Consider the following 20,841-nt stretch of genomic DNA (forward strand, 5'->3'; position numbering starts at 1 on the left):
AAGTTATTGCAACCAAAGTTAATTACTAAACTACTAAAACATATTCGTATTCAAAACAGTTCAAACTTATTTCTCATTATATGGCCTCATTTTGGTTTATATTTAGGATGACTTTTTAAACTTTTTAAACTGTTGTGCAATCTGTTTTTTTTTCCAGTTTGTACACCAAATGGCTTTAATTTATTTATTTTTTGTTCTGTTGCCTTTTTAACGTATGAGTTTTGATATTTTTCTTTTGACCCACCCTCCATGTCATGAACCTCTTCTCTCATTCAGTTCGGTGAGGTTATGAACCTCGCACATAATAGCACCTGATTACTTGGCAGGACCCATCCTGATCCCTCTTAACAGGTGGGTGGCTGCATTAAGATAATTTACATGTGCAACTGGTGATACATCTAAATCTACCAGAGGAATGACAAGAGATATGCAGGGTTAAACAACACAGTGCAATAACTCACCACTGAGTGTCCTTCTGTGGTCTAGATAAAAGGGAAGGAGCTGTTAGATTTCTGCTGACAGTACAGATGGCATAGGCATCAAAACATGAGGTGTGGGATCAGAAACTAACCTGAAGTCGATTACAGACACACTCTTAAAGCCGGGAAGCCCCTCTAGAGCATCTTCTATCTGCATAAACACAGTCAGGCATGAGATTAAAGCAATTGCTCGTGATTTGTTATAATTCCCAAAGTGTCGTAACAAACTCGGTTTGCAGAAACACAAATCCAATATACGGAAAGCAAAGATGCAGAGAGAAATCAGTTTGTGACCATCATCAAATATTTTTAGCTTCATCGGTTCTGACTTTGGCTGCACTGATAATAACACTCTAGTGGGGATGCTGTTACTGAGAGAAGACTCGAAGTTAGTTCTTTTGAAAAAAAATTTTTTATCGTTTTTTTTTCTCCAAAGAACTTTTGCGGCGCTAGTGGCGCTGTCTGCCTACTTTGTTTCGACAGTAGGCAGACAGGAAGGAGGGCGAGGAGAGAAGACATGCAGCAAGGGTCGCCGGGGACGGGAGTTGAACCCGTGACGTCCGTGTCGAAGACTGAGGCTTCCAAACGTGGGGCATGCTAACCCCGGCGCCACCACAGCACGCCCCGGCTCTTTTAAATTTAAAATTACATTAGAAGTGAAACGGATGCATGAAGTGATTCTCACATTATACTCAATTAGGCTGCAAAAGAGCGACAGAACACAAGACTGACAAGAGAGTTAAAAAGGTATTCTGTTTTAGCCATTTCAACTTCCAAGCTGTTTGTTATGGACAAGGCTGGACTTCTGAATGTTGGCAGCCTTTTGGAAATCTCAGAATCACGGTGAGGGTCTGCATTCTTTATAAACACAGAGACAGCTGTTGTCGTAATGTCGAGGAAGTTATCTGTGCAAATTGCTGATATAAGATACCAAAGCCTATTCCAAGCATGAATTTACTTAATAATCATTTTAAAACTACTAAAATTATGTTTCACAACAGAAAGGAAAGAATAATATTCTAATTATTTTTATTATAGCTCTTAAAAATGTATTAAAAGCAGAGTTGACAGGTCGACACTTTTGGAAAACAAAAGCGGTGAAGTGGCCACAAATCTGTAATTGATGTTTCACTTTGTTACCAATAATCTTTAACAAATAAGAAAAGGTCTTGCTCCTCAATATAAAATAAATCTACATGCATTGCTTTCCTCAACCAATTTATCAAAACTTTCAGACAAAAGGAAAGACTGAAAAAACATTCAGACTGCAAGCACATGTTCTCTTCAAGGTCTGCAAGACTGCATGCAGGCAAGGTGAGTGCCGTTATGTAATGCAGATTTATTTATGTTGAAAATTCCTGTAGAAGGTCAAATAAGAAAATCAGAAACAAAGAAAGCAGCCCAACACAAACACAACCATTATGTAAAAAAAAAAAAAATACTGACTTTTATCCAAGATGCTGTCTATGAGTTATGTTTGTATTTGGGAGTACATTGTGGTTAATGCAACAGATGTTCATGAACAGATTCACAAGATTCACAAACTTTTCCAGGTGCTTGTAAAAGTTGCTTCAAACAGTATCTGTACAAATACTTACATGTGCAAAGGTTTATTTTTTCCCATGAAATCTTATAAAGCTGTGCTTTCAGAACAAGTAATTATTTTACCAACAGCAAACTGTAAAATCTGCAAGCTTTGAGCCCATGGTGCTAAGCTTAGCAACTGCAGTCGTTAAAACGCATTTAAAACAGACAATGCAAGGAATCGCAGGGCATTAGGCAATTAGATTATGTTCAATGATAATGCAATAATCTCCCATGGCAAAACAGACCCAGATGGAGCCTGAGACAAACCTTTTCCGCAAGATCTCTGCTGAGAGTCTGGAACTTGAGGCTGGCTGGATCTCTGAGCTCGTCGCTGAAGACCTCTCCGGTCAGGAGGATGCTCAGCTCCACCACCTGCTCCAGAACAGGAGCAGCCGTGGGCTGAATGGTGATTTCATTGAACAGCTGCACCATAAAAAAACAAGCAAACAAACAAACAAAAAAACATGTAACCAACAAACTCCAGGAAAATGCAAATATTTGTGATGCACAATATCTCTTTGTACTCACTGGACTCTCTTCCACCTCTGGTGAAATGACATCAGCGATGTCCTTTCCTTTATCTACTTCCTCTGCATTGTTTATTTTGTGTATAAAAAAACAGGGTGTTAATTCAGATTTACTCAGAATAAATAAAAATATATATATAACGCTTTGGAAAAGTATTCATTAGAAACTATTCCACATTTTGTCGCGTTGCAGCCAGAAACTTCAATGTATTTATGATAATGATAACGGCCTTTTCATATGATGGATCCAACAGTACTCCATAATCTGCTTGTATTTTAATGTTTTTTAACCCGTTTTATTGTCAGAAAGCTACACTTTATTAAAGGCAAAGACGCAATTTTCAAGTTGTAATGGTGAAAAATCATGTGCGTCATTTTCCTTCCACTTAAACCTTTGTGCATAAAATCCCAATATGTTAAATTTCGTGGTTGCAACGTGATGAAACATTGACCATAAACTGTCTTAGAATCTCAGGCTGAGCTGAACTAGAGTGAAGCTCATGGATCAAACATACGACAAGACAGGGAAGTAGCATACTGACACCACAACAGTTCCTGGTGAGGTTTACAATAAGCATAGAGTATGTTGCAGTGTTATCAGCAGTGACGCTGACCTAACTCAGGAGCTTCAGCTGTTTCTGAACTCGCTGGTGTTGGTGTGCTGTAAAACGGGAAGAAAAAAAATGTTTATGCAGTGTTAATCCTAGATTACAACATCATGTGGACTGTGGGTAAAGATGGGAACAAAAAAAAGTTAAGAAATAACTTTGTGGATTTCACTTTAACACAAATCTCAAAGGAGAACATAATGATTTTTTTCTTTTTTTTTCCTCCTAGCAAAAATGATCAAAGCTACAATCTGAGGTAATTAAGTTTATCCCTTACATTTAGTACACTTCGACACAAGATGTTATCATTTACTGTGACAATAGACTGTTTTACATTAGTAATTACAATTATAAAATTGTAAACATTTTTAGCTATTTTCGTTTTTCTTTCACAATCCTCTGTGTATTAATCTGTGAGGCACTTTCAATTATTAAACATTTTTGTACTGGGTGGTAGGTTTGCATTGCAAAAAGTATAAAGGAAAGCATCACGTTTTTTAGCACTTCACTGCATAGGGTTTTTATAACCATGAAATTTCAATTGTATTAATGTCCTTTTATCGTTCCACTGATCTTAATTGCATGATTTGATAATGGGACAAATTGTTCCAAATTATACTTGAAATCTAAAAAGAACTTCAAACTATGTAACAGTCAATGTGAAACAACTGCCAATATGATTATATATAAATATATATATTAATGTTTGTGTTTATTTACATTACAATGTCAAACAGAATGAATCTGTGAAGTTAATTCAAGAGACCCTGAACTTCTTTTCATTTTGATATACTGACACATTTTGTCACTTAAAATTCATACTTTACAATACATTTTCTGCAAAACTTAAAATAGATTTAGTTGATAACTACGCCATGTTAAAAATTACATGGGTATTTGACTCCTGCAATTATGTTTTAGGTAGTCACTGATGAATAATTGGCCTGAAAAAAAAAGTATTTTATTAATTTTTTAAATTATTTAATTAGTTGCAAAAATTTGCATTAATAAATGAGCATGGTAAAACAACAGCCACAATGTTATTCTTTAGAAAGGGAACTCAAACAAACACCTGCATACAGAGAGGAGATATTCATTTGATCCGCTGCCAATCTTTAAAGTTTCTACAAACAAATGAACAGCTGATTTTGAACATGTTATTGCAAAGAGACAGAATATCTAGCAAGAATCCAGAAAAGATGAGTTAGATGAAGCTTAAAAAAACATTTACGTGCATATCAGTAAGTGAAATAAGCAAAAAATGACTTCGAAATCGTATTCTATTGCATAAAATAAAATAAATGGTTAAAAGAATTTTTTTGATGCGATAACTCGATTAATCATCAGAATAATCAGTATTATTTCTAACATAATTATAAGCTGCAGCCTTAATTCCTTTGGCTGATATTTTCAATGTATGTGATTTTAAGGATGCATCATCTTAAACAGAAAATATTATCTAAAAAAAATATTTAACTATATACATCATGTATACACCTTTACATCGACTTCACTTACTGCCTGTTTTTAAATCCTATAAAGTTTTTTCCTTCAGAAATCTTTTTATTTTCATTGTTAAATTTTTTCCCACTTGTTTCTACGGCCAAATCTGAACTAAAACAAAACAGATTTATTCACTACAGATCAAACAAAAACGTTTTATTTATTCCGCTTTATTCAAAATAGTTTGTTTTGGAAATGTACCAAACCGATATTTACATCTGTATTGGCCCCAATACTGAGAAAAAATCCTAATCCATAAAAGCAGATCTATTCAGACTAATTCTACAATCGTTCTTTATTCATTCTTCATCATATTTAGAATAATTAGACTTTTTGAACCATTTCAGAGAAGTTTTGTTGCATTTTATTTTGAAATTGTTTTAGTTTCAGTTTTCCGATCTTTAGACAGAAAAGACAACTTCTAAATTAAAAAAAGAAAAATTCTACTTATGATTGGAAAGTAAATCAATAGCAATATGAATAGATCAGGATGCCCAACATTTATTACATTTTCAGCGGTGTGGTTCACTTTCACACTGCACTGTGTCAAAATAAAAGCAGATGAGTAATTAAAGTGTAGATATATTGCTTGCAAAATATTGTAAATATTTAATATATGTCAATTTATTGCATGTAAATATTTATAATGTGACTTGAGCTCAGAGTGCGAAGCTACAATTAGCTTACCATAGGATTGTGTTTAAAAATATCAGTGGATAAATGGCTTAAGGCTGTTAATGCCACAGCAGGTTTGGAAAACCACAAATGCAATAATTAAATCATATAGAAATATTGTTAAATGAATAAAATATTACTTATTTTTAAAATATTCAGTCATTATTTCAGCTTGAGTTTTCCAGAACTGATATCGTTTCCATAGCGATGACCAGAGGCAATTCCTTGCCCTTGAAGTCCAGTGAGGTCACTGATGATGTCATCAATGACAAAGAAATTCTCAAGTAGGAATCTCAGTGCTTCAGTCAGGATTCAGACAGCTTTCAGCGAAGAAGATTTGCGAAGAATTTGTGAAGATGTCTAGTTTGAACGCACTCGTACCTTTGTTTATCCCACTGGGTTGGGGCTTGGGATACGCCGTTACCACCGGCATGAAAAAGTTATTAGATTATTGCCTTCCTGAGGAGGACGAAGGAGGTTGTCAGGACTTGCCGGATTCTAAGGACTTGCGGGACTTTGAGGATTTTCAGGAGGAACAAACCAGCCCGGCTGGGGAGGTTTGTTCCAAACCAGCGGACATCTTAGGGACTGTAGAACTAGACCCGATCGTGACCCTACCAGAGAGTACCGCAGACAACGGTACTGTCTCCAGACAAACTGACCCGGCTGGGCAGGAGTGTGAGACAGCAGACGGAGACCTGACGACAGGAGACAGTACCGAGTTTGACGGTACTAAATTTGAGCAAACCAACCCGGCTGGGGAGGTTTGCTCAAAGTATTTTGCGTGCCAGAGACGAGCCGCAGAAGCATCTGCCCCGGCTGGGGAAGATGTATCTGCGGCCGACCTTGCAGCCAAGGCTTTTGCTGAATTCACAGCAGAAGCCTTGGCTTCAGTGGTCCCAGCTCTTAGTTCATCAACGAGGTCTCTGAAAGGCACCATTACCGGTGCCTTTGAGGTACCAAGTTCCCCAGGAGGGGAACTTGGTACCTCAGAGGCAAAAAAGAGGTCTTTAAATGGTAGGGTCACGATTTCTTTCGAAATTAACTGTTTACCGGAGGAGGATCTTAATTCGGAAGAGAGGGTCGGCTTAGAAATGACAGATGGAGGGAAGACAGAGGCTGCAGGATCCGGACAAGCGGGCATGGAACGCTACTGTCAGTTCTCCAATGAACTGAACAGTAGCTGGATGAATGCCACTTTCCAGAGCCTCCTGAACCTGGGTGTCACCAGACGGTGTCTTGCCCGGGAACGGGTTTCTGGAGGCTTCATCCATTCCGTGCTGCGCAAGTCTAATCCTTGCAGCCGTCCGCCATCCGGGCAGACATTTTACAGCAACAGACCTCTCCCCAGCTCTGGTAGAGCTGATGGAGAGAAATCTGTTTTTGGACATGTGTAGGGATTACGCTGTAAAATGTTTGCTGGAGTCCTTGTTAATATGGTTGGACTCACTTGGTGGGGAGACAGACAGAGACTTGTACTGCTCCAACAATTGCTCTGTCTGTCAAACCAGCTGCCTGGAGCTCCTGAGCGATGGCCCCGTGGTTGCCCTGCCAGCGGCAACTTTTCCAACTGATTTAGTTACTCTTTTTGACGATTGGTTGGCATTGGGAGGCAGGCGCCATTGCTCAGGCTGCAAGTCTGCCTTGGAGAAGAAGCACCAGTTGGCGGGTAACAACGTTCTGGTGTTTTTTCTCCCGAGGCGGACCAGGATACATCCAGTGGCGGCCAACCAGACTATGGATGTGCCCGCACAGTCTGCCTGCGGGACGGAGCGGTTCTGTCTGTCCTCTGTGATCTGTCAGGGTCCATTGTCGACCCAGTTTTATACGTATTTGATGGGAGAACATCAAATTCTGAAGGCAGAAAATGATCATGTCTTCTCTGCAGATGACCTCTGCAGTGAAGACATGAATCAAACGGGAGTTTTGTACGTATACGAAAAGGTAAGGAGACATCAGCTAGTCACTGATGTCTCAAGTTCTCCAGCCCCTCCTCTCCAAGGCGACCAAGGCGCGTTTGGAGAGGAGCCAAACTTAACTGATTTGGATTATGAGGAAATTCCAAAAGATGCAATTAGTGACCATTTGGAGGCTGGAGAAATCTGACCGGGTCTTATCTAAATTTATGAACTAAAAAGATTAGACAGGTTTCCTGTTTGCAGGTTTCTCTCCGGGCGCTCCGGCCTGCCACAGTCTGACATTACGACTGTTAGTTAATTTGGCTCTAAATTCTGCCTAGTGTGATTAAAACATTTATTTTCTGCCTTCATGGTTTGCATGTTCTCCAATCAGTGGATTCTCTCCGGTTCGGTCCCAAAAGATGACCGTTGGTCTACTTGTCTTTTCTAGTTGACCTTTTCCCCAAGTCTTCTCCTTTCTCGTTTGCTTAAAGTAGTTTTGGCCACTAGGATTTTGACTTAAATCAAACTCCTCTTTCAAATGTGTGCCAAGTTTCATAATTCTTGGATAAATCGTGGCTTGTGGATGATTTTTAAGGATATTCTTGGGTGTGTTGTGGAGGAATTGGGCCACACACACCAAATATTGGACCACATTCCTGTCAGGGGGAGGACAAGGATCGATTTCAGTGAGTTTGATGCAGCACGGTTGAAACATGAGTGATAGGTTTGAATTAATAACTTGCATTAACACTAATCATTGTCCTTATGAACAGTTAGACTGTTTAGTTGTTCTAGAATGTGTGATGTCTCTGGAGGAGCAGGAAGCGTGACAAATTGTAAACATATTTCTCATAAATGTTTTATTTGGAATAACCAAAATATTTGCTTCAAGCATAAATCTATATTTCTTAAGAACTGGGTGGAAAATGATATTCTAACTTTAAAACACTTGTTTAATGAGAATGGTCAACTGTTTAATTATGGTGAATTTCTTCATAAATATAACTTCCCTGCAACCTCTAAAGAATTTGCTATTGTTTTCGATGCTATTCCAGCAGGCTTGAAATTTCTCATATCAACCTCAGATAGAGCCCATATTCCATGTCCCAGATTTCCACAGTTATTTATTGGTAATTCAGACCAGTTCCTTAGTATTAAACCCCAAAATAAACGTATTAGAGAAATAATCCAAGGGAATACTATCAGCAAACCTGCTTCAATCTTTTTTTGGAATAATCTTTATTCAGATATTGATTGGGAACAAACATGGCTATTGCCATGAAAATTTGTTGTCTCAAATAAAGTAAGGGAGGAGTCTCTTAAAATTTTATTCAGGTGTTGCCCTGTAAATTCAGTACTGAATAAATATACTCCTAGTATTGATCCCTCGTGTTCTTTTTGTTGCATCAAACAAGAAATTTTAACCCACCTTTTTTGGGAATGCCCTTTTAGTAAAACATTTTGGTGTGACTTCAATATTTTCTTTAGTTGGAAATTGTAATGTATGTATTCCTTGAATGTTAAACATGTTTTTTTGTTTTTCCAATAATAGTTTGTCTGGAAAAGAGTATTTCATAAACTTTCTTATTCTGCTGGCTAAATTTCACATACATGTTTGCAAATTTGCTATAAACAAACCCAACCTCACTGTTTTTAGAGATTATTTAAGATGTTTTTTGGACTCTGTGAAAATGTGCACCAACGCTAAAGTTGTAAAACTTATAACTTTAAGTGAAGAATTTAATCTGTAAACTGTTAACCTAGTACATCCAAACATTTTCCTCGGGGGGCAATTTTGGGTCAAGTTTGGTGAGGTTTTGAATGTGATAAAGTGGAGGGCATTGGTTGTTTTGATGTCGGTCGTGGCCGAGTTTCTGAGAGAGTGATGTTACGTGTAAAGGATCAATACTTAATATTGTCAGTTTTCTTACAGTTCTTCTGTTTTCTCAGATTTGTTAGCGGTTGTTATTAGTTTAGACGTGTCCCAGTTTTGTTGTCTGTTTTCTTAAATAGCTAAAATGTTTCTGTTCTCCTTTTACCTCAAAGAAAGGACTTGCTGTTGCCTTTCTGTTTCACATTTGAGAATTTTTAGCTTGCTTTTAAACAAAGCCAGCCTTTCACCATAATAGGCGGCCTATTATTCCATCCAAAGTGACATCCTTCTGCAGCGCTGCAGAGATAACCACAAGTACGAAGTGGGCAGAGTGGTGCTTCACACCTGACTCTGTCCTTGTTGTACTGGATGTTGTGATTTAACTCTGAGCTTTTGCTGCAGCATTGTGCCTCGTTCAAACACAAGTTTCCTCTTTTATTTATTTATTTATTATGACTTTTAGCACCCTGATTCTGTTTAGCACCCTGATTCCCCTAACTCAGGAGGGGGTTTGCTCCACCAATCCATAAAAAAATTATCCACCTAAATAATTTCGGTTCTTGGTAACTTTACATGTTCAGAAGAACCCGACTTGTCCTCAGCCCCATGGTCCTAATGTGCTTCTACTTTATTTACTATTAGTTGTCCCTTAAAAAAGTTGAGCAGGCGTCCAATGCTTCCAGCTTCAATAAGGAATACTAATTTATGTGTGTTGCACAAGGCTCCAGTGTACTTTATCCCACCTCTGGATGTCAGATTACTTCCTGTATTTTAAATGGGTCAGGGGGTCGGGTTGGCAGAGTCTGCTAAAGTTTGTTGTTGTTTCACCAATGCTGTCTTACATTTCAGCTTTTCTGGGTGTAAATATTCGGCACTGCAAGTAAAACCTACCACTGCACCATAATCAAAGCAGAAAAACAAAGCTAAGCTGTCCATTTAGGCTCTGCAGACACATATGTTGGCCATATGGGTGTTTAGCCTCCTTTTCTTATGTCACAGTCTATAACTAACGTAGGCATCAGAAGGCATCGAAGTCCAGAGAATCTCACAAACACAGTAAACAAATGACAGGCTTGCCTTAAAAATATGAGCATGGAAAAAATGACATTTACTTGTCATTTACTGTGACAATAGACTGTTTTACATTAGTAATTACAATTATAAAATTGTAAACATTTTTAGCTATTTGTTTTCTTTCACAATCCTCTGTGTATTAATCTGCGAGGCACTTTCAATTATTTAAACATTTTTGTACTGGGTGGTAGGTTTGCATTGCAAAAAGTATAAAGGAAAGCATCACGTTTTTTAGCACTTCACCGCGCCGTAGGGTTTCTATAACCATGAAATTTCAATTGTATTAATGTCCTTTTATCGTTCCACTGATCTTAATTGCATGATTTGATAATGGGACAAATTGTTCCAAATTATACTTGAAATCTAAAAAGAACTTCAAACTATGTAACAGTCAATGTGAAACAACTGCCAATATGATTATATATAAATATATATATATATTAATGTTTGTGTTTTATTTACATTACAATGTCAAACAGAATGAATCTGTGAAGTTAATTCAAGAGACCCTGAACTTCTTTTCCTTTTGATATACTGACACATTTTGTCACTTAAAATTCATACTTTACAATAGATTTAGTTGATAACTACACCATGTTAAAAATTATATGGGTATTTGACTCCTGCAATTATGTTTTAGGTAGTCACTGATGAATAATTGGCCTGAAAAAAAAAGTATTTTATTAATTTTTTAAATTATTTAATTAGTTGCAAAAATTTGCATTAATAAATGAGCATGGTAAAACATCAGCCACAATGTTATTCTTTAGAAAGGGAACTCAAACAAACACCTGCATACAGAGAGGGAGATATTCATTTGATTCGCTGCCAATCTTTAAAAGTTTCTACAAACAAATGAACAGCTGATTTTGAACATGTTATTGCAAAGAGACAGAATATCTAGCAAGAATCCAGAAAAGATGAGTTAGATGAAGCTTAAAAAACATTTACGTGCATATCAGTAAGTGAAATAAGCAAAAAATGACTTCGAAATCGGTATTCTATTGCATAAAATAAAATAAATGCTTAAATGAATTTTTTTGATGCAATAACTCGATCATCAGAATAATCAGTATTATTTCTAACATAATTATAAGCTGCAGCCTTAATTCCTTTGGCTGATATTTTCAATGTATGTGATTTTAAGGATGCATCATCTTAAACAGAAAATATTATCTAAAAAAATATTTAACTATATACATCATGTATACACCTTTACATCGAGGTCACTTCCTGCCTGTTTTTAAATCCTATAAAGTTTTTTCATTCAGAAATCTTTTTATTTTCATTGTTAAATTTTTCCCACTTGTTTCTACGGCCAAATCTGAGCTAAAACAAAACAGATTTATTCACTACAGATCAAACAAAAACGTTTTATTTATTCCGCTTTATTCAAAATAGTTTGTTTTGGAGATGTACCAAATCGATATTTACATCTGTATTGGCCCCAATACTGAGAAAAAATCCTAATCCATAAAAGCAGATCTATTCAGACTAATTCTATAATCGTTCTTATTCATTCTTCATCATATTTAGAATAATTAGACTTTTTGAACCATTTCAGAGAAATTTTGTTGCATTTTATTTTGAAATTGTTTTAGTTTCAGTTTTCCGATCTTTAGACAGAAAAGACAACTTCTAAATTAAAAAAAAAAATTCTACTTATGATTGGAAAGTAAATCAATAGCAATATGAATAGATCAGGATGCCCAACATTTATTACATTTTCAGCGGTGTGGTTCACTTTCACACTGCACTGTGTCAAAATAAAAGCAGATGAGTAATTAAAGTGTAGATATATTGCTTGCAAAATATTGTAAATATTTAATATATGTCAATTTATTGCATGTAAATATTTATAATGTGACTTGAGCTCAGAGTGCGAAGCTACAATTAGCTTACCATAGGATTGTGTTTAAAAATATCAGTGGATAAATGGCTTAAGGCTGTTAATGCCACAGCAGGTTTGGAAAACCACAAATGCAATAATTAAATCATATAGAAATCTATTGTTGAATAAATAAAATATTATTTATTTTTAAAATATTCAGTCATTATTTCAGCTTGAGTTTTCCAGAACTGATATCGTTTCCATAGCGATGACCAAGGCAATTCCTTGCCCTTGAAGTCCAGTGAGGTCACTGATGATGTCATCAATGACAAAGAAATTCTCAAGTAGGAATCTCAGTGCTTCAGTCAGGATTCAGACAGCTTTCAGCGAAGAAGATTTGCGAAGAATTTGTGAAGATGTCTAGTTTGAACGCACTCGTACCTTTGTTTATCCCACTGGGTTGGGGCTTGGGATACGCCGTTACCACCGGCATGAAAAAGTTATTAGATTATTGCCTTCCTGAGGAGGACGAAGGAGGTTGTCAGGACTTGCCAGATTCTAAGGACTCGCGGGAGTTTGAGGATTTTCAGGAGGAACAAACCAGCCCGGCTGGGGAGGTTTGTTCCAAACCAGCGGACATCTTAGGGACTGTAGAACTAGACCCAATCGTGACCTTACCAGAGAGTACCGCAGACAACGGTACTGTCTCCAGACAAACTGACCCGGCTGGGCAGGAGTGTGAGACAGCAGACGGAGACCTGACGACAGGAGACAGTACCGAGTTTGACGGTACTAAATTTGAGCAAACCAACCCGGCTGGGGAGGTTTGCTCAAAGTATTTTGCGTGCCAGAGACGAGCCGCAGAAGCATCTGCCCCGGCTGGGGAAGATGTATCTGCGGCCGACCTTGCAGCCAAGGCTTTTGCTGAATTCACAGCAGAAGCCTTGGCTTCAGTGGTCCCAGCTCTTAGTTCATCAACGAGGTCTCTGAAAGGCACCATTACCAGTGCCTTTGAGGTACCAAGTTCCCCAGGTGGGGAACTTGGTACCCCAAGTTCCCCAGCTGGGGAACTTGGTACCTCAGAGGCAAAAAAGAGGTCTTTAAATGGTAGGGTCACGATTTCTTTCGAAATTAACTGTTTACCAGAGGAGGATCTTAATTCGGAAGAGAGGGTCGGCTTAGAAATGACAGATGGAGGGAAGACAGAGGCTGCAGGATCCGGACAAGCGGGCATGGAACGCTACTGTCAGTTCTCCAATGAACTGAACAGTAGCTGGATGAATGCCACTTTCCAGAGCCTCCTGAACCTGGGTGTCACCAGACGGTGTCTTGCCCGGGAACGGTGTGTTTCTGGAGGCTTCATCCATTCCGTGCTGCGCAAGTCTAATCCTTGCAGCCGTCCGCCATCCGGGCAGACATTTTACAGCAACAGACCTCTCCCCAGCTCTGGTAGAGCTGATGGAGAGAAATCTGTTTTTGGACATGTGTAGGGATTACGCTGTAAAATGTTTGCTGGAGTCCTTGTTAATATGGTTGGACTCACTTGGTGGGGAGACAGACAGAGATTGTACTCCAACAATTGCTCTGTCTGTCAAACCAGCTGCCTGGAGCTCCTGAGCGATGGCCCCATGTTGCCCTGCCAGCGGCAACTTTTCCAACTGATTTAGTCACTCTTTTTGACGATTGGTTGGCATTGGGAGGCAGGCGCCATTGCTCAGGCTGCAAGTCTGCCTTGGAGAAGAAGCACCAGTTGGCGGGTAACAACGTTCTGGTGTTTTCTCCCGAGGCGGACCAGGATCCATCCAGTGGCGGCCAACCAGACTATGGATGTGCCCGCACAGTCTGCCTGCGGGACGGAGCGGTTCTGTCTGTCCTCTGTGATCTGTCAGGGTCCATTGTCGACCCAGTTTTTATACGTATTTGATGGGAGAACATCAAATTCTGAAGGCAGAAAAAATGATCATGTCTTCTCTGCAGATGACCTCTGCAGTGAAGACATGAATCAAACGGGAGTTTTGTACGTATACGAAAAGGTAAGGAGACATCAGCTAGTCACTGATGTCTCAAGTTCTCCAGCCCCTCCTCTCCAAGGCGACCAAGGCGCGTTTGGAGAGGAGCCAAACTTAACTGATTTGGATTATGAGGAAATTCCAAAAGATACAATTAGTGACCATTTAGAGGCTGGAGAAATCTGACCGGGTCTTATCTAAATTTATGAACTAAAAAGATTAGACAGGTTTCCTGTTTGCAGGTTTCTCTCCGGGCGCTCCGGCTTCCTGCCACAGTCTGACATTACAAACTGTTAGTTAATTTGGCTCTAAATTCTGTCTAGTGTGATTAAAACATTTATTTTCTGCCTTCATGGTTTGCATGTTCTCCAGTCAGTGGATTCTCTCCGGTTCGGTCCCAAAAGATGACCGTTGGTTTACTTGGCTTTTCTAGTTGACCTTTTCCCCAAGTCTTCTCCCCTCTCATTTGCTTAAAGTAGCTTTGGCCACTAGGATTTTGACTTAAATCAAACTCCTCTTTCAAATGTGTGCCAAGTTTCATAATTCTTGGATAAATCGTGGCTTGTGGATGATTTTTAAGGATATTCTTGGTGTGTGTTGTGGAGGAATTGGGCCACACACACCAAATATTGGACCACATTCCTGTCAGGGGAGGACAAGAATCGATTTCAGTGAGTTTGATGCAGCACGGTTGAAACATGAGTGATAGGTTTGAATTAATAACTTGCATTAACACTAATTGCATTAACTTGCATTAACACTAATCATTGTCCTTATGAACAGTTAGACTGTTTAGTTGTTCTAGAATGTGTGATGTCTCTGGAGGAGCAGGAAGCGTGACAAATTGTAAACATATTTCTCATAAATGTTTTATTTGGAATAACCAAAATATTTGCTTCAAGCATAAATCTATATTTCTTAAGAACTGGGTGGATAATGATATTCTAACTTTAAAACACTTGTTTAATGAGAATGGTCAACTGTTTAATTATGGTGAATTTCTTCATAAATATAACTTCCCTGCAACCTCTAAAGAATTTGCTATTGTTTTCGATGCTATTCCAGCAGGCTTGAAATTTCTCATATCAACCTCAGATAGAGCCCATATTCCATGTCCCAGATTTCCACAGTTATTTATTGGAAAATTCAGACCAGTTCCTTAGTATTAAACCCCAAAATAAACATATTAGAGAAATAATCCAAGGGAATACTATCAGCAAACCTGCTTCAATCTTTTTTTGGAATAATCTTTATTCAGATATTGATTGGGAACAAACATGGCTATTGCCATGAAAATTTGTTGTCTCAAATAAAGTAAGGGAGGAGTCTCTTAAAATTTTACTCAGGTGTTGCCCTGTAAATTCAGTACTGAATAAATATACTCCTAGTATTGATCCCTCGTGTTCTTTTTGTTGCATCAAACAAGAAATTTTAACCCACCTTTTTTGGGAATGCCCTTTTAGTAAAACATTTTGGTGTGACTTCAATATTTTCTTTAGTTGGAAATTGTAATGTATGTATTCCCTTGAATGTTAAACATGTTTTTTTTTGTTTTTCCAATAATAGTTTGTCTGGAAAAGAGTATTTCATAAACTTTCTTATTCTGCTGGCTAAATTTCACATACATGTTTGCAAATTTGCTATAAACAAACCCAACCTCACTGTTTTTAGAGATTATTTAAGATGTTTTTTGGACTCTGTGAAAATGTGCACCAACGCTAAAGTTGTAAAACTTATAACTTTAAGTGAAGAATTTAATCTGTAAACTGTTAACCTAGTACCTCGAGCATACTATTGTCTGTGTCTGTATATTCATTATTCTGTATTCTGTATATTCTTTCTTTGTAAATAAAGTTTGTTTAAAAATAAAATAAAAAATTGTAAACATAGGCCAGCCGCCAGAGAAACTGACCTGGCAGGAGTACCTCAAGGGCTGGGTTAAAATTTATTAGTCTGAAAAGACAAAAAAAAATCAATCTTTTTTGATAACTTTTAATTCTCCATGCCTTAAATCCCTACAAGGACTTTCTTAAACTTTGATGTGAGTAAAAGTTAAAATCAGGTAAAATTTTACATTTGACCCAAAATGGCCGCCATCCTGTGCATCTTAGGGTGGAGGGGGGGGTGGGGGGGGCAATCTGCCTACTCCATCCAAACATTTTCCTCGGGGGGGCAATTTTGGGTCAAGTTTGGTGAGGTTTTGAATGTGATAAAGTGGAGGGCATTGGTTGTTGATGTCGGTCGTGGCCGAGTTTCTGAGAGAGTGATGTTACGTGTAAAGGATCAATACTTAATATTGTCAGTTTTCTTACAGTTCTTCTGTTTTCTCAGATTTGTTAGCGGTTGTTATTAGTTTAGACGTGTCCCAGTTTTGTTGTTGTTTTCTTAAATAGCTAAAATGTTTCTGTTCTCCTTTTACCTCAAAGAAAGGACTTGCTGTTGCCTTTCTGTTTCACATTTGAGAATTTTTAGCTTGCTTTTAAACAAAGCCAGCCTTTCACCATAATAGGCGGCCTATTATTCCATCCAAAGTGACATCCTTCTGCAGCGCTGCAGAGATAACCACAAGCACGAAGTGGGCAGAGTGGTGCTTCACACCTGACTCTGTCCTTGTTGTACTGGATGTTGTGATTTAACTCTGAGCTTTTTGCTGCAGCATTGTGCCTCGTTCAAACACAAGTTTCCTCTTTTATTTATTTATTTATTATGACTTTTAGCACCCTGATTCTGTTTAGCACCCTGATTCCCCTAACTCAGGAGGGGGTTTGCTCCACCAATCCATAAAAAAATTATCCACCTAAATAATTTCGGTTCTTGGTAACTTTACATGTTCAGAAGAACCCGACTTGTCCTCAGCCCCATGGTCCTAATGTGCTTCTACTTTATTTACTTAGTTGTCCCTTAAAAAAGTTGAGCAGGCGTCCAATGCTTCCAGCTTCAATAAGGAATACTAATTTATGTGTGTTGCACAAGGCTCCAGTGTACTTTATCCCACCTCTGGATGTCAGATTACTTCCTGTATTTTAAATGGGTCAGGGGGTCGGGTTGGCAAAACAGTAGCTCATGTTTTAGGGCACCATTTATACATGAACCACCCCAGCAAAAAGTTTTCCATGGAAGAAAATACTCATGTGCTTATTTCACATAATGACATCAAAATCAGTATCCTTTATTTGTTTTGTATTATTTTTAACACGTATTGTGCTTTTTTGTATTTTCGATAGATATTCTCTTTGAAAATTGAATGTAAATACTGTTCATTTATTTGCAGTGAGCAAACTCAGAAAAACATCAGAGGAACACATAATTATCCCCCTGGCTGTATACCTATGATCGACCAGTCAATTGGATTTATGAATCCTTGGGATTCAAAGGTAAGAGATGAAAAGACGAGTTATATTACAGATGAGTAGGAATATGAACAGGTAAGGTTGAATGGCCTCAACAACCTTACCTGCACATATGCTTCCAGGACCGGGTGGGCTCACTACAGACGGTGGGAAGAATGACACGTTTACCAAAACACAGACTTCATGAGAAAACATTCATGCTTCAGTTAGTATTAAAAAAGCGTATAGTTTTCTTTACCTTTTCAAAACTGAATGCGACATTCTCTGAAAACATAAAACAGTGTCAGAAACTTCAGTAATCAACCTGCCAGCAGACATATATTGGTTTCACACAGATTTCCACCTCTATAAAGTAGGCAGAGTACATACTCACCTGTTTGACCAGAGCCTGATGCTCCTCTGACTGGCTAAAATAGCTGCCAATATCCTGCACAGTGACAGTCTCTTCCTGGCACTGGTTCATCCAGCTTTGGTACTCGTCTTGCTCAGGCAGTCGATCCCAGAAGATCTTGAAAGCCTCCCACACGGTTTCCTGGCACACTGGTCACCAGAGAAAGAGGCCATCAGCCGATTAACCAAACCTGCAACATTTCTTCATGGCTCGACCTGCTGGGCTCTTCTGCAATGTCAGAGGGCTGTTCAGTCCATCGCCTGCAGGCCTAAGCTAAATAAATCTCCACTTTCTACTATCAGAGCCAGATAAACAAACAGAAGCTACTCAGGCAGCATTAACGAGTCAAAACAGTCAGTATATTGCTAAAGTCTCAATGAGCCAAATAAAGCAGAAATTCTACATTGTTACCACGTCAGCTGTGAAGTAAACAGGCTGACTGAAATCATTGTTGTTTTCTGGTACAGGATTAACATTTTTGCTATTTTTGTCAAAATAGCACTTTTTGCACAACTTTAAGTCGATAACATGTTGCTTTTCTCAAGGATGTACCTGCACAATCATTTAAATCCGGGGTGAAACTGTAGAGGAGCAAAAAAAAAAAAAAGTGACTACTCCTCCCTTAAAAATTCACCTCACTGCCGTGATGTAAGTTATTATTGATTGAGCCACGTTGAGATTAAAAACAGAGGGCATTTTGTCCATTCAGGTTAAAAGAATATATTGAAATCAGAAAGAAATAATGAAGGTAAAATTGGGTCCAGAGGGAGTGATTTAATTTTCCAATGGACTGATTCATCTGAGGTCATCTAAAAGAACATCAAGCGGGTCTTTAAAAAGAGTTTGATGACTGCAGTGGCACGCCATGACAACAGCTGTTTCTGTTGCTTCGTAAAATTGTTTTGGGGCCTGGATGTACCCGAGTCTTATTTTAATTTTCATCATCGAGCAGAAATCTTAGTAAAGGCTTTAATGGCTTAAAGCATTCCTCCACCATCACAAATCACAACGTGTAATACTCATCTTATTATTGTGGCTAAAATCATTAGAAATTCATAAGCATGCATAAATATCATGCTAGGCTTTATTTTTATCCTCCACTCTATACAGGCTTTTGTGGTTGTAACCGCTGCAAAAGGTTAAATCTTTGGATGCTGCCATAGGTTTAGAGACATAAACAATATACTACTTTTAAATTCCATAATCATTTTCTACATTTTACATTTAATCAATCTGATAAAATAATGTGATTGATCACCTCCTTTGGTAACATTTTGTTTGACAGGCTGTGACTGTCATGACACGGTCATAAACATGAGCACGTCTTCATGAATATTTATGACTGTTGTCATAAAGTGTCATTCGGTAAATCATGAAGTATTAATACAAAGTTGACATTATTCAAAATGTCTTTGTTATGACAACTTGATATTAACCAAGAAATCATGATCTGACATACATTTGTTATAAAAGTATAACCGATTATACTTTAAAAATTATGTAGCTTTATGTTATTAAAGCTAAAGTTAAATCAATACTGATGACGGTTTATGACGGTGTCGTGACCGTCTTATTCACAACCAGTCAGATAAAGTGTTTCACCTTCTTCTAATACTGATGTAACTTTAAAAATGATCTCTGCAGCCAAAAATTGTATAACATTAAATAAGATTCTCTTTCTTAGAAAAAAATAGTTTTTGCATTTTTTTTATGCAACTAGTTACAGTGGATGCTTGCAGTGGTCGTTATATTCCTAACAATCTGCAGCATGCAGCTCTCTCTTAAGTTAAGGATTGAAAGAACCAATTCTCCGCTGTACAAAATCTTTACTTTATTAGACATGTAGCTTCATATTTTCGTATGATTTTTAACTCATCTGCAGCACTGAACACCATTATGTTATGCTTGGGTTTCTCTGATAGTCTGAAAATGTTCAGTCAGCCCCTCAGACTGAAGGGGCTCAGCTGTGGAGCTTTTGAAGAGTGACAATAAAAATTTGAAACCTCCTTGAATATGCAACGGCCTCCATGCTTACTGGCATCCAAGGTAAGGATGTCTAGGAATCCTCAAATTTGATTGTTACAGAGGCCAAGATGCCTCTCTTTGCTCCTCTTTCAGTGATTGTTATCCTCTCATGATGCATGTTGGCCAGAAACTCAGCCTCATAAAGCAATAAAAGTCACGTTTCTGCTTATCTTAGACATATAATTATTGCTTTGAGTTATCCCATGATTTATGGAGATGAAAACATACTGTATTTACATTAGGGTATTGTCAATTGTCCTCCCCCACTTAATGAGGCCTTTATATGCCTTCATAACTGCACCCTATAGTTGTTTCTAGAACCCACTTAAACATATCAAAGCAATCCATATATTACAAAAACCCTAAGTTGCATATATATCATTACTGGCGCCAACTGTTGAAGATGCTTTATCTGTAAAGTTTTGCTCCCGTTTCCTGTAATTTGATATTATCTGGGTAAAATGTGTCACACTGTTTAAAGCAGGGAGGCAAAGCTGCCACCTACTGATATGTGTGCTTCTTTCTGAGGAGCAGATTTTGTGAAGATGGCACAAGTTGAGTGTGCTCTTGTGTTTCGTTTGGGTAAAGTGACCCTGTGAGTGTACCATAGACTTCCCCAAATGTATATCTCATTAGATATAACAGCTCTCGGTATCCGGACAAAGCCCAGCCAACTTACCTCTAAGGTGAAAATAGCCTAAATGGTTTGCAACAACCTCCTCAGCAGTCTCTTGTCCACACAGTCTGAGTCCGCCCTGATAAAAGATATTCCTTTTCCTTCGAGAGGCGACAGCATGGCCGTCAGGAGATGCCGCCTTCACATCAGACACCCGGATGATTTGAGGAAACCCTGCTGGCTCCTGAGAAAAGGGCTTACCCAGGTATCCCATAGAGGAGCCTTCCAGTGTGGCATCTGTACAATCACAGAAGAAAAATAAATATTCAAAACCTTTACCTTCTTTTTTTTTTCCCCCGAGCTGCACGACTATGCAGAAAACATTTGATTTA

General features: G+C 38.2%; 1 protein-coding gene across 2 annotated transcripts in view; it reads right to left on the reverse strand.

The window, feature by feature from the left end:
- The window catches only part of impg2a (interphotoreceptor matrix proteoglycan 2a), a 42,763-nt gene that overhangs the window by 21,620 nt on the left and 302 nt on the right, over positions 1-20,841 (reverse strand). Inside the window, exons 2-10 of one of the 2 annotated variants that reach the window (XM_055031377.1) lie at positions 20,513-20,746; positions 17,791-17,957; positions 17,656-17,681; positions 17,522-17,554; positions 3,208-3,254; positions 2,595-2,656; positions 2,334-2,489; positions 572-630; positions 462-482 (exon numbers count right to left, since the gene is read on the reverse strand). In XM_055031377.1, the coding sequence (XP_054887352.1) occupies positions 462-482; positions 572-630; positions 2,334-2,489; positions 2,595-2,656; positions 3,208-3,254; positions 17,522-17,554; positions 17,656-17,681; positions 17,791-17,957; positions 20,513-20,746 (805 nt within the window). The remainder of the gene's footprint in view (positions 1-461; positions 483-571; positions 631-2,333; positions 2,490-2,594; positions 2,657-3,207; positions 3,255-17,521; positions 17,555-17,655; positions 17,682-17,790; positions 17,958-20,512; positions 20,747-20,841) is intronic. The other variant, XM_055031378.1, reaches the window with a different exon arrangement.

This window comes from Poeciliopsis prolifica, unplaced genomic scaffold (assembly GCF_027474105.1).
Source record: "Poeciliopsis prolifica strain line A6 unplaced genomic scaffold, Auburn_PproV2 SCAFFOLD007, whole genome shotgun sequence".
Lineage (NCBI taxonomy): Eukaryota > Metazoa > Chordata > Actinopteri > Cyprinodontiformes > Poeciliidae > Poeciliopsis > Poeciliopsis prolifica.